At 36.9% G+C, this 15,430-nt stretch overlaps 1 protein-coding gene across 1 annotated transcript; it reads right to left on the reverse strand.

The window, feature by feature from the left end:
- Positions 1–87: 87 nt before the first annotated feature.
- LOC145673316 (uncharacterized) lies at positions 88–6,822 on the reverse strand. Its single transcript, XM_081742912.1, has 2 exons — positions 6,670–6,822; positions 88–3,642 (listed from the first exon to the last, which is right to left on the reverse strand). Exons 1-2 carry the CDS (start codon positions 6,787–6,789, stop codon positions 3,085–3,087), a joined length of 678 nt encoding a protein of 225 aa, XP_081599038.1. The 5' UTR covers positions 6,790–6,822; the 3' UTR covers positions 88–3,084.
- Positions 6,823–15,430: the final 8,608 nt, after the last annotated feature.

Consider the following 15,430-nt stretch of genomic DNA (forward strand, 5'->3'; position numbering starts at 1 on the left):
CATTCCATTTAATTTCGTTCCTGTATATCTTGTGTTCAAAATGTTGAACATTATGTCGCACATATTCTTCATAGCGGTCCTGTAGATCGATGAACATGCTAGTGAACACGGTTTGCTAGAATGACAAAGCAAATGACCGAATCTTTTCTCTTAACTCCGGTATAGTGGTAGGAAGTTATCTGTTAGGAAAATTGCCTCCTTCAGCATGCCCGTATGTAGGCATCTCGAGTCATGAGGTGAGGGGAGTGGGAAGGATATGAAAAATCCGTTCCACAGGAAATCAAGCGATGTCCAAACTCTTGTGAGCAGAAGGGTAGGTGACTCACTTGCAGTGTGGACCTTCCTTTAAACTAAGAAACTAAATAAGATAGGAGCGTCTCGGTGCAGTAATACCTCTCCTAAGTAGTTCATACAAAAAGAAAAAAACCTGAACATCTCGCAGAGGGGGTATATTATTGCATGTTTCTGCATTTAATGTTCAAAATTTTCCTTTTTTTTCAAAGCAAACTTACAGCGTTTAATATTGTGTACAACAGTTCCTTAATGTGTTTTTAATTCAGTCCTCTGATTTTGTGTTCGAATCGTTAATTTATGAAACAAAAACTCCAGAGACAAAGCTTTTTCAGGAGAGAAAAATAATTTTAAAAATAATCAATTTTTTTACCAGGATAATGATCTGGAACTCATAACTAACTTTCTGACAAAAATGTAGTTACGTTCTTTCATAAATAAAAGATAGGTTTCTATATGAACGTGCCTGAATATTCTCTTGAAGACGGTTCATTCCATTTAATTGAAAAATCACCTAAATGTGGTCTCTGGAGTTAACGTTGTTCCATAAATAAACGATTCAAATGCTGAATTAATAAAACATTTCACGTAGAGTGCTATTGTACACAACATTAAACGCTATAAAATCTGCCCTAATACGTAGTAAGTTTTGAACATTAAATGCATAAACATACAGTAATATGCGCCCCCGTGCTAAATATTGAAAGTTTTGAGGACTGAATCCATTAACTACTTACTGGAAGAATTACTGTACCGAGAGGCGCGTAATATGGTAAGGCCATCTCACTTCAAACAGAGAAAATCATAGACACTCGGATTCAGTGTGAAAAAAAAAAAAAGAAATAGAGTATCCTGAGTTTGTATGCGAAGCGAGCAAAGGTGCATATTTTCCGATCCGGGATATATATAAAAACTAAGAAATGAGAAATAATCGCACTTTTACATCCGTCGCAGGTAGCCTTTATCTGAATTCGTTGCTATTTTAAGAATTTCGTAGGCAAAAATCATACTCTTGCTATGAGGTAATACCCTCCTTCCTTTATTGAAATTTCCTACCTTGTATTAGATTGTCTTAGAAAAGGAACTCACGGAGACAACTTCAGGCTATTTAACTTTACAAACACAACGAAGCCCAATCCCAACATAATGACATAGTAATTGCGAGTGAAGACAGGAATTAGGTCCCTAGTAACCATGAGGATTACTCTTAGAAAACTGAATGTTACTTTCACATATTTGAATAACGAACCCAGGATTTACCCGCTAGCAATCAGTGCTTATTTTCACACACAATGCAGTAATCTGAATTGAGTACCATACATGATTCTGCAATATCTGTACACTATTACAGTACGTTATGCATTCCGTAGCATTTTCGTGAGCAGAACTATATTAGTGGCAGAGCGGCGCAAATTTTTCGTTCATTTCAGTTACTACACTCACTACTGACTAAATACTGTCATAGCAATTCATTCACTTTAATTACATTTTGTTTCTATCAAAACGACTAGAATGAAGCCAAATTGGCAAATGTATTTCCATGAACTTGGCTCATAGAAGTAATTTATATACGTCAATAAACGAATACATAATTTACTTTTCATAATAGTTATATTCATTATTAAGTTGTTCATTTAGGTTTGAGTACATTTGTATATACAATGCTTCAGAAATATAAGAAATACAGAAATGTCGTCGCTCTTAGAACAGAATATAATGTCTTATACTTGTCACATATTCTCAACCAATTTAAAGGGGGATGCGTAAAGATCGGCCTTTTTCACCTATTAAAGTCATTATTAATAAACGTTCATGAAAGCAAGCAAATGTCATAAATGTGAAGTTAAAGCTTTAAATATTGCATCTGTGTATGATGTAGAAAGTCACAGAAAGAACCCCACAAAAAAATTTTTTCTCTTTTGTCAATATAGACGTTTTCTAACGCTGTACATCAATTTTTGTATGAAGCGTTCAATAAACCATATACATCTAAACATATAAAAGCGAAATACAGATGCAGACACATTCACTCAATGATCAACCCCCAGCAAAAAGCACTTAAGCTAGAAGCATGAAATGTGAACAGTATATTGATTTTGTAATGTAGAGGTGTACTGAAAACGTATTTTGGAAAAATCGAACTCTAAGGAGGTAAATAAGGAGGGGTGGACAGAATTTACACACTGATTAACAAGCAGAGAAAACCACCTAGAATCATTACGTTTGGTCAGTAGGTTCATTTTGTGATGCAGATGCCTACTATGAACAGATTTTACAAAATTCAAGCCCTAAGAAGTTACATAGGTTTACCCTGTAATAATTGAACTTTGAATTTATAAAACATATTTGCTTCCATAAACACTTTCGGTTTTCATGACAGTCAATAGGCTTTAAAAAATCTTTACCCACTTTCTTTCTATCAGATTTGATTTTTTTTACATAAGATTGACCTACATTTCATAAGATCTATCAATTTAAAGAAAAAAATTAACTGGAAATAGGTTAATAATAAGTATACAAATAGTTAGTCCTTGTAATATTAACAATCCAGAATAAATTCTTGATTAACCTTTCTTGAATTCTACATGTCAAGGTCACCAGTTAATGAAAAATTTACACAAGCAATATCATTTCAAAAAGCATAAGAAATTGAATCAGATCATTCAATAAACAATGCATTTATATATCAGCAAAAAATAAGGAATATACAATGCATAACTTTCCACTCACTGAAGAGTACCATTTTTTTAAAGTCCGTGGGTGCGGTAACACACAGTTAAATGTTTTACGAACTTACGCATATGCAGCTGGGGAATAGAAGTCAAGTGTAAACGCAAAACTTCGGAGAGCCGGATCAAATTTTTTGTTACCCGACGGACTCAAGAGCGACTTCACCACTGCATTACCTTCCACACTGAGGGGTACTGATTTTAACAACACTTCTAAAGTACCTTCTGTTATCATACACTTCTCTCTAAGATTTTGCACAATATCCTGAATACTTGCACATTTCTCTCTAAGACGGTCATTCTTCAAGTACAATGCTTTCATCTTCTTTCTGGATTCCATACATTTGGTTTCTGTTTCAAACAACTTCCTTTTCAAAAGTCTTTTTCGTGGTGTTAATTTCGTTCCACTGCAAGAAGGGACAAGTGACTGCGTATCAACATTAGAAACACCATGAGAAGGCTGCTTTAAGGTAGGTAAAGTTGTGTTACACGACTCCAACACCATACTACGATTGTCGACTTGTCTGGGAATTGACTTGCTTGATTGAATAATCTCACGCTGAATGCTCTGATCTTCAAAATCTACACATCGGACGTTTGGAGATTTCCACTTTTTTGTTGCCTGAAACAATGTAACAAAAATCAATGAGTGTTGATATTTAAAAAAAAAAATCAATACATAAAAATTATAATTACGTCTATAGAGGCGCCATAAGATTTTGAAAAATTTCCAAATTAAATTTATGTTTTGTAAAATAAATGGTTTTATTGTTGGAAGTTCACTTCCGATACTTTGTGCGATAAATTACGGATATTTTACGAGCACTTTTTTTTTCGAAAATGCAGCTGTATTTACTCATGTATTTTTCCAAAATCTAGTAAAAATCACTTTCAATGAGATCAGCTTAATTGTATCAATAATATACTAACCAAAATATCAAAATCCAGGGGTTTTTAAAGGATCCAACCCGGAAAAACCGGGTGTTTTTTCTGAGGATGTGAATGAGAATGACGAAAGAATTGGTGAAATGAGAATGTGGGAGGAAACTGGAGAACCCGAGGAAACCTGAGAGCACGTTGTTGTCCACTAAAAGCTCATGTTTGAATTGGACATGGTTTGAACTAGGGACCCTACCTTTAAGAGTACTCTACCACTGAGCTACGATGCCCTACTGTTTCGCTTTATAGCCAGTAGTGGCGTTAAGATCGACTAGTGTTGCCAATGTTCTTCAAGAAAAAATATTCCAACACAGTTAAAAACTGCTATATTATTATGATTTACACTGTCAACTCTGTCGAAGTGTGAAGGACCTCAAATGTCTTATAAGCGTGTAGTGGGTGAGAATAGTCGGAGTAAGACGTGTTTAACCCCCACTACTGTTTATGCGTATAAATAATGGCGCGGACCCCCAGTTGGGAGCTCTCTAATTTGTAATACGAAACCATACGCAATGCTGTATGTGAGAAGTGCGTCAACTTCACAACAACCCTGCGAAACTTGCCAATAAGTAACATTTTAGTCCTTTACGTTTTAGAAAATACTACACTTACTAATGGTACACATATGATGGGCTAGTTATCTACGCCTCTGCCATATATTGTATTACTTGTCATATTTTCAGCGCTCTGCTCTTCAGGTATTTAACTCAGTTTAATTCCTCAAATGGTGCAGATGAAAGAAAAGTGGAAGTCAAGAAAATCTGTGGGAGGCAAACTTGGAACAAGTGCCTAAAAATTACCGTAGATTTTGAACAATACCAAATGCAACAACCCTTTACGTTATCCGTTCTACGCTTTACAACACTAAATCAGAAATTATTATTTTTGAAGGTAAATCGAAACGCCTGTGATTTTTAACTAACAAATACCAGCAATGCAAACATATATATAATACTGTACATGAAATATAAAGGGTTTATTCAAGCAGACGGATCTACCAAGTAGAAAATTGATAGGTGAAACATTTTTCGTGAGGGAATGGAAGTGTGAATATAAGTAATTACTGGCAGTGTGCAGCATATTGAAATGAATTTTTAGTTATAGTGAAAGTATTGTATGTGTAAGTGTCCTCTTCCACTGTTCTCGCTTATGCGTATACCCTCTGTCGCTGACGCGCCTGCTCCCTCCGGAAGCACCCTCTCGCTGCCTCTCGGGCCCCCTTGCTGCGCTTCTCCTCAGACTCGGTTGCATAGCGGCAAGGATCTAGAACATAGGTCCCCCTCCCATTTAGCTGTAATAGACAAAAACAACGTGCCCGGTGGGGCTCTAACCCGCCTTCACTAGCTAGCGCTCACTCGGCAATACTCTGTGAATTAAAATTTAAACTTTGGTACAGAAAGGAACCAACCTAGGTACTAATCTTTATGGGGGGAGGCTGTGTTCTAGAACATTCCCTAAAAACTGCAATAAATAAAACACGAAGTTGGGTAAATGTTTAGTATTGGTGGGCCAAGAGTGGTAAAATACAACAGACCTATATAATTTACAGGAGACATGAGTTGATAGTGGTGTTCAGGTAGTCAAGACAGTATCGTACAGAATTTTATGTAGGCAGTATGGGACCTGTTCCAACTATAAAGGTAAGTGGTAGTGATTGCCCATTTCATGTCGAGAACAGAACCTAACGAACCCCTGCGAGCCTTCTCACCTGTTACTACTACTACTACTACTACATATGCTATGGATCCTAATTTAAGGTATGAAACCATACAACGATCGGAATGAAACAGAATCGGAATAAAATATCGCAAAAAGTAGGTGAAAAAGCTGCTCCCCCCAAGTTTAAACAATAGCCCTAACTTGTGCTAGGTGGCCACTAAATGGCACGAATGCTATGCAAGGGGGGTTCTAGAACACAGGTCCTCCATATAGGTTAGTAGCAAGGTTGGTTCCTTTCTGTACCAAAGTCCAAATTTTAATTCACAGAGTATTGCCGAGCGAGTGGAGGCGGGTTAGAGCCCCGCAGGGCACGTCGATTTCTGTCTTTATTACAGCTAAATGGGAGGGGAATCCGTATTCTAGAACCTTGCCCAGTTTTTATGCCATACGTCCACACTGTACTTATACAGAGCCCTCCTGAAGTCAATCTACAATTAGTAATGGAGCTCCTAATTTAGTGCATGCTCCGCTAAAAGAAATACAAAGCTCCAATCTATCCTGAAAATGTAAGATATGTGTAAAAATTTGGTAGAACCGTCTGCTAAAGTGAACGTGAACCCATTTACAAATAACTTTTTTTTTTTTTTTTTTTGTACAGAATATCGATAAATAACGTGCGACTTGTATGAGAGATATGTCTATTGCTGCTTTTAACACTGAGTGAGGATTATTTTATCCAGTAATTGACATCATTAGCAATTTTTAACATATGCAAAGTAGACCTACTCCCTCTACAACCATCTAGTTTCCTTGCCAAGGTGTCACAGAACACTTGTAGGTTCTATAATTTTGGCAAAATTATTAACTCATAAACATACAATTTAATAAATAAGCAAACTTAATAACAGTTTGACAATTCTCTAGGTAGTAGTCTTTACGAGCTTTTTGTCAGTGTAAATGCAATGCATATGCCTATTCACCCAATATTATTATAAGTACACAATCACGTTTTATTATTTATTTAAACCTTAAAGGAAAGAAAATAACTTACCTTTGAATTATTATAAAATTCCAAAGAAAGTTTATTCATTCGGCATAAATTTCTCTTCAAAACACAGATAATCAACACATAACACAAATATACATTATCATTATCTTTTATTCCCTGCATAATATGGCGGATCGATTCGATTTTTGCGAGTTCGATACCATCAAAGATCTCGCATTAGGGCACCTCTAGGTCTATATATTATCTCAATGTTCACGAACAATCCTCTTTTACTATTCTAATATGTTTGATAATAGCGTAAGAAATCTAATAGTAATTCAGAACATGTTTCACAGTTGTTATTTTTTGTTACATAGTTGTAGCTGTAGCATGTAGTGAGTGGAATTTAACTGTAATAAATTCACTAATTAACCATATTCGAATTAAGTTTTATTTTTAAGTTCGGGATGAAGGGGTGGAGAAATATGTAGTTATTGGGGGCACCGAGCTTTTCTACATTTTACTTTCAAGATCTCCATTTTTCTTTTGTCATTTGTTCCTAATAAAAAAAAGTTCAGTCACTTTCGGATTGTCATAGGATAGTAGGAGTTGGATTTTGGGATGCAGCCTGTGAGATTCTAGAGGAGCTAACTGCTTGAAAAAATATTTTTGAATCATCTGTAACATATGAAATAAGGATATGTATCATAAAAAATTGAAAGTAACTATGTCTGCGTAATCATCACGGTCAAATTGCAAAGTCAAATGAATTGACGTTTGGTATATAATCAGGCTCCATTTCCAACTGGGAAGTTACCATACGCGTGTCACTTTCATTACAATACATATCCTTAGGGGGAGTAGAAGTCCGAATTTTTGCGAAAAATTTAGTATCTTACAAGCCGTTCAACTGAGAGCTGAAATTCAACATATAACTCTTTATTAAAAATAAAGAAAATATGTCCTGGCATTTTTTAAAATTATCTTTTATGGGCGGGGGGACGGGGGTGCATTTTCTATATATTGGAAATTGGTAGTGGGTTGATTTGTAAAAATAATCGAAAACGATTGATATTAGTTGAGAAACAAATTGAGTAATGCATACTAAAGTTCTTTTTGAATTTTATACCCACTGCTTTCTATTTATAATTGCTGAAGCTGGTGTTTAATGTATGGAGCGTTCCGAGCATAAGGCAATCAAGCCATAAAGTTAGAGAAAAATGGCCATAAAATTTGTATTCTAAACTTAATTACATGGGCATTTTCAATTAGTACGGCATGCTTAATTATATAGAAAATTAGTTTCTTTCTCTCTCTCTCTCTCTCTCTTTTTTTTTTCTACGTTGGTCTACTTTTCCTTGATTTGAAACTTTCAAATTTCACCCTATTTTCTACTGAAATGTGTCTGTAAGGCAACAAAGAAATAATTATATATGATAAATTTAAATTCATTTTAATTTGGAAGATGAGAAACACTTTGCCATTATATATCGTAAAGGTCAGACCCACCAGTATTGTAACAGAGAGGTGCTTGAGCCATTGACGGTAGAAATTCAAACTCCGATAAGTGATAATTTCACAGTCTTGTTTTATTACAAGTGTAACCTCTTTAGTCAATGGAGAGGAGGACGTGGGCCATCGGTCAGAGTTGATGTCGATGGGTTTTGGTGGGTCGGAGTTGGTCGCAATGGTTCAGAGTGGTTCATAGTTGGTGGTGGGTCAGAGTGGATCACGATGGTTGATGGGTCAGAGTGGGCCAATGGGGCATTTGGGTGGTGGGTGATAGTGGGTCATGGTGGGTCGTGGATCAAATTTTCATTGACCCACACCATCTCTGGTTAAAATTGTACTAAAGATAAGAGGCACCGAAGATGCATGTCGGCTATTATGCTCAAATTTTGCTCATGGATACTACTCCACCAGGAAGCAATAAATCTGAAACGGTTCACGGTATCACCTTCTAGAACTCGAGATGTAGGGGTTTGTCTGATGGGCTAAATTAAGACGTCAATGATTTATCCTTCAACAACCAAGCCTTTTATGATCGTTTCCGTGGGGAAGTCAGGAGAACACGTGCCTAGTAATCGTAATATTGATAGTTTGCGTCCACCCCGGGTATTTTTTTGTGTGTTTTTTTGATTCACCTAAATATAAACAAATCACACATACAGGCATTTTGACATATTTTGGGAGAGTAATTTTGTGGTTCGTTGGCGTTTCATCGCGTCTCTGCTGCTGGTGGTAAAGTTTTCAAAATGGAACTTGGGCCACCACGGATCGTCGCTGCGGGGCCACCAATTTCTGGCGAGAGGTCAATAGTTGACCATCTGTAGTCCACCGACGCTTACAGCTTAGAGTAATGAACGATGTCTTTGCCTTGTAGAGTTCATGACTACCGACGTCGGCAGTCAACTAGCTTTTAGTATTCCTTTACTAACCATCTATTGTTCATGTTTGTACACGGTGTTGTCATAATAATAATAATAATAATAATAATAATAATAATTATTATTATTATTATTATTATTATTATTATTATTATTATTATTATTATTATTATTATTATTATTATTATTATTATTATTGTAGTAACAGTAGTATAATTGATGATAGAATAAATATTGTCTATGTATTGTCTAGGTAGGATTACACACAGGATTTGGCTCGTTTTGGTTCGACTTGACTCTAATCCGAGTCTAGTTGGAAGATATTTTTCGCGCCGAGTCCAAGAGTAGACCTCAAAGATGTCTGTTTCGAGTCGAGTCGAGTTTCAAAGAAAAGTCGTTCGTGCCCATCCCTACTAATGAGAGCTTAATCGGAGTTAAGCGAAATTGAAAGTCTCACTATTTATCTAAGCGACCCCGAAAACTATGAATCTAATATCGATCATTTTCTAGCAATCTTTTATATGTATCCCCCTCCCATTCACCATAGGTAACCCGACAGCAATCTTTTTGAAACTATAAGAAATGTGGTTAAAATTACTCTAGACCAGTGGTTCTCAATCTAATTCCTATCACGATCCCCTTTTATCACACGCTCTTGCCAGCGACCCTTTTTAATTTGTTTTATAATAAGCTTGTGTGAGATTTTTAACATACCTATTTCTATAATAGTAGAATCCATTTTTTTGTTTATAGTGAACAGTGCCATGGAAAATCAGTGCCCGGGGCGAGAGTATAGTACGATGTCACCGTATATATGAGTGACGTCGACAGACTAGCTACGAAGCACCACCATGGTTGGCACGAAGCTCAATAACATTTTCAAAATAAGCCCTACCTTTCCTTAATTTTGAGCACATTTTATTACGTTTTTCCTTCTATTTTACACATGTGCACATGTACTTTCCTAACATGAGTAACACACTTCCTCCGAAATGTGTGGCCCCTTTTTTCGGCGCCCCGCACTGACAGTGGATACAGTAACTGTAATATCTATATTCCCAATGACGAAGGTGCTGGTTCAAGATGGATGTTAAACTCCTTCATTGAAGAGGCCATTAACGTATCCGATCTAAGCCCACAACTTCTTGACCAAATAATAGAATGATCATGCTACAAGTCTTTGCAACTGTTTTTTTGTAACGAAGACTTGGACAAGTTCTGCCTGATGAGGAGAGAAGAATATCCTGGTCTGGGGATTGCTGCTTTAAAAGTAATAATTCCATTTGCTATATCATACTTGTGCGAAAGTGTGTTTTTTTTTATGGTAAACATTAAAACAAAGATAAGAAATCGCTTATCAGTTGAAAATGGTTTGATAATGTTCGTCATGAAGATTGAACCGGACATTGCTGCACTAGTGAAATTACACCATGCTTAGGTATCTCATTAGGTTTTAATTTTAATTGTATTTCAATGTGCAGGTTTTGTTGCATGTGTATTTTTCTAGTATTTCTATATACAGTTCTCATTAGTTTTATATCATACCTCTTTGATTTAAATTCATTTTTAAACAACTCTACTAACTAACTAACTCTATGGCCTATGGAACCCGGAGGTTCAATGCCGCGTTCACAAAAGCTCTACACTGACTTCTATCCTTAGCCAATTGGATCCAGTTTCTACTTTGTATTCTTATCTCAGCGAGATCCATCTTAATATTGTCCTCCCATCTGCGCCTAGGTCTTCCTAATGGTCGTTTTCCGATTGGTCTTCCAGTCAAGATTTTGAAAGCGTTTCTACTTTCTTCCATTCTAGCTACATGACCTGCCCACCTAAGCCTTCTAGACTTGGCGACCCTAACAATGTTGGGTAAACCGTATAAATTATGTAGTTCCTCGTTATGAAGTTTCCGCCATTCCCAATTCCCGTTCCTCTTGGGTCCGAATATTCGTCTAAGGATCTTGTTCTCAAATACTTTCAGTCTATGTTCTTCCCTCAGAGTAAGCGACCATGTTTCGCAACCATACAGAACAACAGGCATGATTATCGTTTTGTATATTTTAAGCTTCAAATTTCTCGACAGAATTCGCGACGACAAGAGACTTTGAACCGAATAGTAACACGAATTCTACACCCTTTGAAAATGTTCAGTAGACTTATTTTTTATTGTTCTTTACAGTGTGTATAAAAAATAAAAGTATGCTTATCAGAACAAAATTAAAAATAATATTTAAAAATAATTTCTGGTATTAGATTCTAACTATATTTATCTCTTCCGCCTATCTTCGCGATCCCCTAGGGGCCGCGACTCCCAGGTTGAGAAACCCTGCTCTAGGCATGCATGAGTTATGTTGGAACATACATACATACACTTTTATGTGTATAAATGCAGATAAGAGAGAGTTGAGAGAGAGCGATTAAGGAATTGCCGCTCTCAATCTCTTCACTTTACTTTTGCGATTCGCGAATTTCTTGCGTGACAGTTTGGGGCTAGCTAGTTTTTTGTCTTGGACCACGATCCGATTTTCGATATGCTCTACCTAAATGCTGTAATGCGAATATTGAGAAGTTATCTGCGATGAAAGTAGCTGCAAATAAATACATTACATAACTTATTTATTGCTATTACACGATTTTTTAAATTTGTATTCAATATTCACACATAATACACCGACGTTCTGTCAATACCTCAGATGTTATATTTTAAAGATAAAAATTACTTATGTCGTGAAATGATATGAATATATATATTCAACTGATATATACAACTGATGATATGAATATATATATTCAACTGATATATACAACTGATGAATTGTAATGTAACTATTTTACATAATTTTCATGCATTGAGGAAAGTAAAATATCATAAAAGAATTTCACCTGAACGGGTATCGAACTCACGATTTAAGCGCTCGGTGGTGTACCACTGAGCTAATATGACCGCTTTTCGGAAGCTGCTTCTGAAATATAACTGAGCTCATACGTAAATGCTCTTTTCCGTATGGAAATCACAATGACGAAACGAGAGTGTGAATACATAGTCTCGAAATATTGTATCATTAAGTATTTCAATGTTACTTTTTTCTACACTTAATACCATTTGAACATGTCTTATTATATTTAACAGAAGGAAAAACATATCTGTACATCGTTTCCCGATTACTAAGGTTGGCTTTGGAGGTTCGAACCAGCAGCTTTAGTTTACTGTTTTCCGAAGATACCCGAAGTTGGACTTCGAAAGTGTTTGTCTCAAAACAGCTATCATCATATCGCTCAATCTGTTTGGTATATGGTATATGTTTTTATACGTGTAAAGTCAGTATAACAATTCATTCTTTAAACAGCTTTTCGTATGTATTAATATTCCTTTATAAAAACTGTTTTTAATATTATTATTACGGCGCACCATTTTCAGATTTCTTTCGCGAGTCGTTGACCAAGTCGTTCCCCACCAGCGTTGCCAGACTCACAGCTCGGAATTATTCCAAAACCTGATCGAACTTATGCTAGATTCGGTCAAATTATGCTAGATCCTCATAATTACTAATTCAGGAGTTTAAAAAAACGAAGTTGAGATACGATAACGTAACTTAAAATACACAGAGAGCAAGAATGCATGGATAGAACTCAATACTTCACGCACCAAAATTTTAACTCAACTAAATTAATGCAGTCGTTGCCAGATTCAATGGCGTATATGTCGTATAAATGAATGCAAAGTTTTTGTTTACATATTTTGAAAGAAAATTACTTCACAGCATAAGCGGAGTTGGGAATCGTCTGCTGGGGGCGGGGGGGAAGATTTTTGGTCGGTCTCGGAGCTGTCATTTCAGGAATAAATATGATCATGAAGTCAGAAATAAAGATGGTGAAGTTGTCAAAAAGTTGGGGGGAGAATGGCCCCCATAGCTCCGCCCATGCGTCGGAGTTAAAGGATTAGAAAACCCTGGGTGGAGCCACAAAAAAGCCCAAAGACGTTTCGAACTTACTTCCAAAAATAAGACTGCCTGTATGGTTTACCGACTGTATGAATCAATGGAAGAGGATACATTTCTGCCGTTCTTTTTCTTCCCACGACCAACTTCTTTCTCATCTCCAGGTTTTACGGCTTTTTGATAAACTTGCTGAAATTGTGCTAGATTTGGGCAGGATGCTAAAAGCAAGATGCTAGATGCTAGAGACATGCAAATTATGCTAGATCTAGCATCATTATGCTAGATTTGGCAACGCTGTTCCCCACAATAAGCGTGTCGTGCAAGTAACCAATCACACGTCAGGTACTAGCTTTTACCTATTGCTTCCTTCTCACAGCTCAGAACATTGGTAACTATGGATAGACGTACAGCAGTAATTACTTTATGGGAGTTGGAAGGTTATTCTGCAACTGCAGCTAGCAGGCGAGTAGGTGTCCCGGCCTCTACAGGAAGGCGATGGATTCGGAAATATGGTGCTACAGGTCAGACTGATAATTTACGATCTCCTGGTCGTCCGCATGTGTCAACCGAAGCCCAAGATGCGAGATTAGTAAACGAAGCCCGGTTAGACCCACTAAGGACGTCTAGACAGCTAAGGGAAGTTTCTCTCTTTCCTGGTAGTAAGCATACAGCTCTGCGAAGGCTTCGTCATGCTGGGTTACGTGGCCGTGTTGCTGCCGTGAAGGAAAAACTCTCAGGCGACCACAAAATTTACCGTCTCGCGTTTGCACAGGCGAATGTGGGTCTCAATTGGGAAAACGTAGTTTTCTCAGATGAATCCATATTCACAACATCAAAGGAGGGACGCCGTTTTGTGTATCGTCCGAGAGGCACCCGATATGACCATGGATATGTGGCTGCTTGCAATCGCAGTGGCCATGTATCTATTTTATGTTGGGGTTGGATTTCCAGTCGCGGAGCAGGACAGCTTCATAGAATTGAAGGACATCTGGACAATGCTCAGTACTTAGACATTATCAGTAATATCATGGTGCTATCTGTACGAGTATTTCAGCCTGATGGTGTAATTCAGTTCCAGCAATACCAGTCGCCAACACATACTTCCCGTGTGATTCAGAAATGGTTCGCAGGGCATCCTGAGATTGATTTAATCGACTGGCCGCTCGTGGAGCAGACCTCAATCTCATGGAAAGTATGTGGGCAGAAGTGAAGCGTACTCTAAGGGAAAGTTGGCCTGAGGCAGATCCACCAAGAACTCAGGATGACCTGTGGCATCTTGTTTCCGAAGCATGGCTGGAGGTAGGGGAAGGAGATAGATTTGTCACCCATGTAATAGATTCCATGCCCAGAAGAATGGAGCGTGTAATAAATTCAGAAGGGTCTTGGACACAATATTAATGTCCCAGCCTTAACTCCCGAAAACAGCCCTTTTCAGGGCTACCTAAACGCTTCTGAAAATATTTCTAGAAGTAAACCACTCCTTGTATCCGATTTCTGTGCAATCCTACCAACAAAAGAATGATAATTAGCTGTAGGCTTTGAACTCAAGACCTCTTTATTGGCAAGTCCGTACTCTACCAGTGAGCTAACATGAACACGCAAACCCAATCTGAAGAAACACGATTTTCAATTTCTGGTATTCGATGACAATGATCCTCATATACTTGGCAAATGTTGTATTCAACTTGGGATATTCCGCAACACACATACACACACACATAAACAAAGCGAAAGAGAGAGAGAGAGAGAGAGAGAGAGAGAGATGAATATACAAAAGCATATTCAACGTATTCGAATGAGACTCTAAGTAACGACATTCCGTTCTAAAGAGAATTTGTGTTTCTTCCCGTGACGTTAAGGGGATCGGGAAAAGTTATGTATCTTGAAGCAGGATACGACTTTGGATACTCTGTTTATACACTTTCTATATCCGTAGGAATATATTGTATTTCACGAATGTAAATGACATGCTGTAATGAGAATATTGAGAAGTTACATCTGTATGACAAATAGATGCAAATAAATACACTACATAACTTATTTATTGCTATTAAATGATTTTCCTAACTTGTATTTACATCCTCATATATAATACCGTCCTACTGTGAAAATTATCTCAGATGTTATATTTTAAACATAATAATTACTATGTTCTGCAATGATTATGTTATATATACACAACTTATGTATTCTAATGTAATTATTTTATATAATTTTTCATGCATTGCGGAAAATATAATTTAAAAAAAGGATTAGCCTACACGGGATTCGAACCCTCAACCTTATGAGTTGAAATCCGACAGCTTACCAATGAGCTAACACAACCTTCTAGCGAGGTATAACGGATCTCAAGATAATTATGACATTCATATCCATTACAAACGCTGTTTCTGTTCTACTTTGACTTTTATTTTAGTACTCAGGCGATAATTATGTTCTATTTCTTAACTTTGAGCATTCTTTTACATATGGAAAGATTCCTTAACGTATTTAAATGTT

The sequence above is a fragment of the Thermobia domestica genome, chromosome 16 (genome assembly GCF_964235325.1).
Source record: "Thermobia domestica chromosome 16, izTheDome1.hap1.1, whole genome shotgun sequence".
Lineage (NCBI taxonomy): Eukaryota > Metazoa > Arthropoda > Insecta > Zygentoma > Lepismatidae > Thermobia > Thermobia domestica.

Bases quoted from the DNA above. Each gene is read 5' to 3' on its own strand.
- LOC145673316 (XM_081742912.1), bottom strand. From the start codon at position 6,789: ATGCAGGGAATAAAAGATAATGATAATGTATATTTGTGTTATGTGTTG. The intron at 3,643-6,669 runs GTAAGTTATTTT...ACATTGTTTCAG, and splicing joins AATTTTATAATAATTCAAAG to GCAACAAAAAAGTGGAAATC.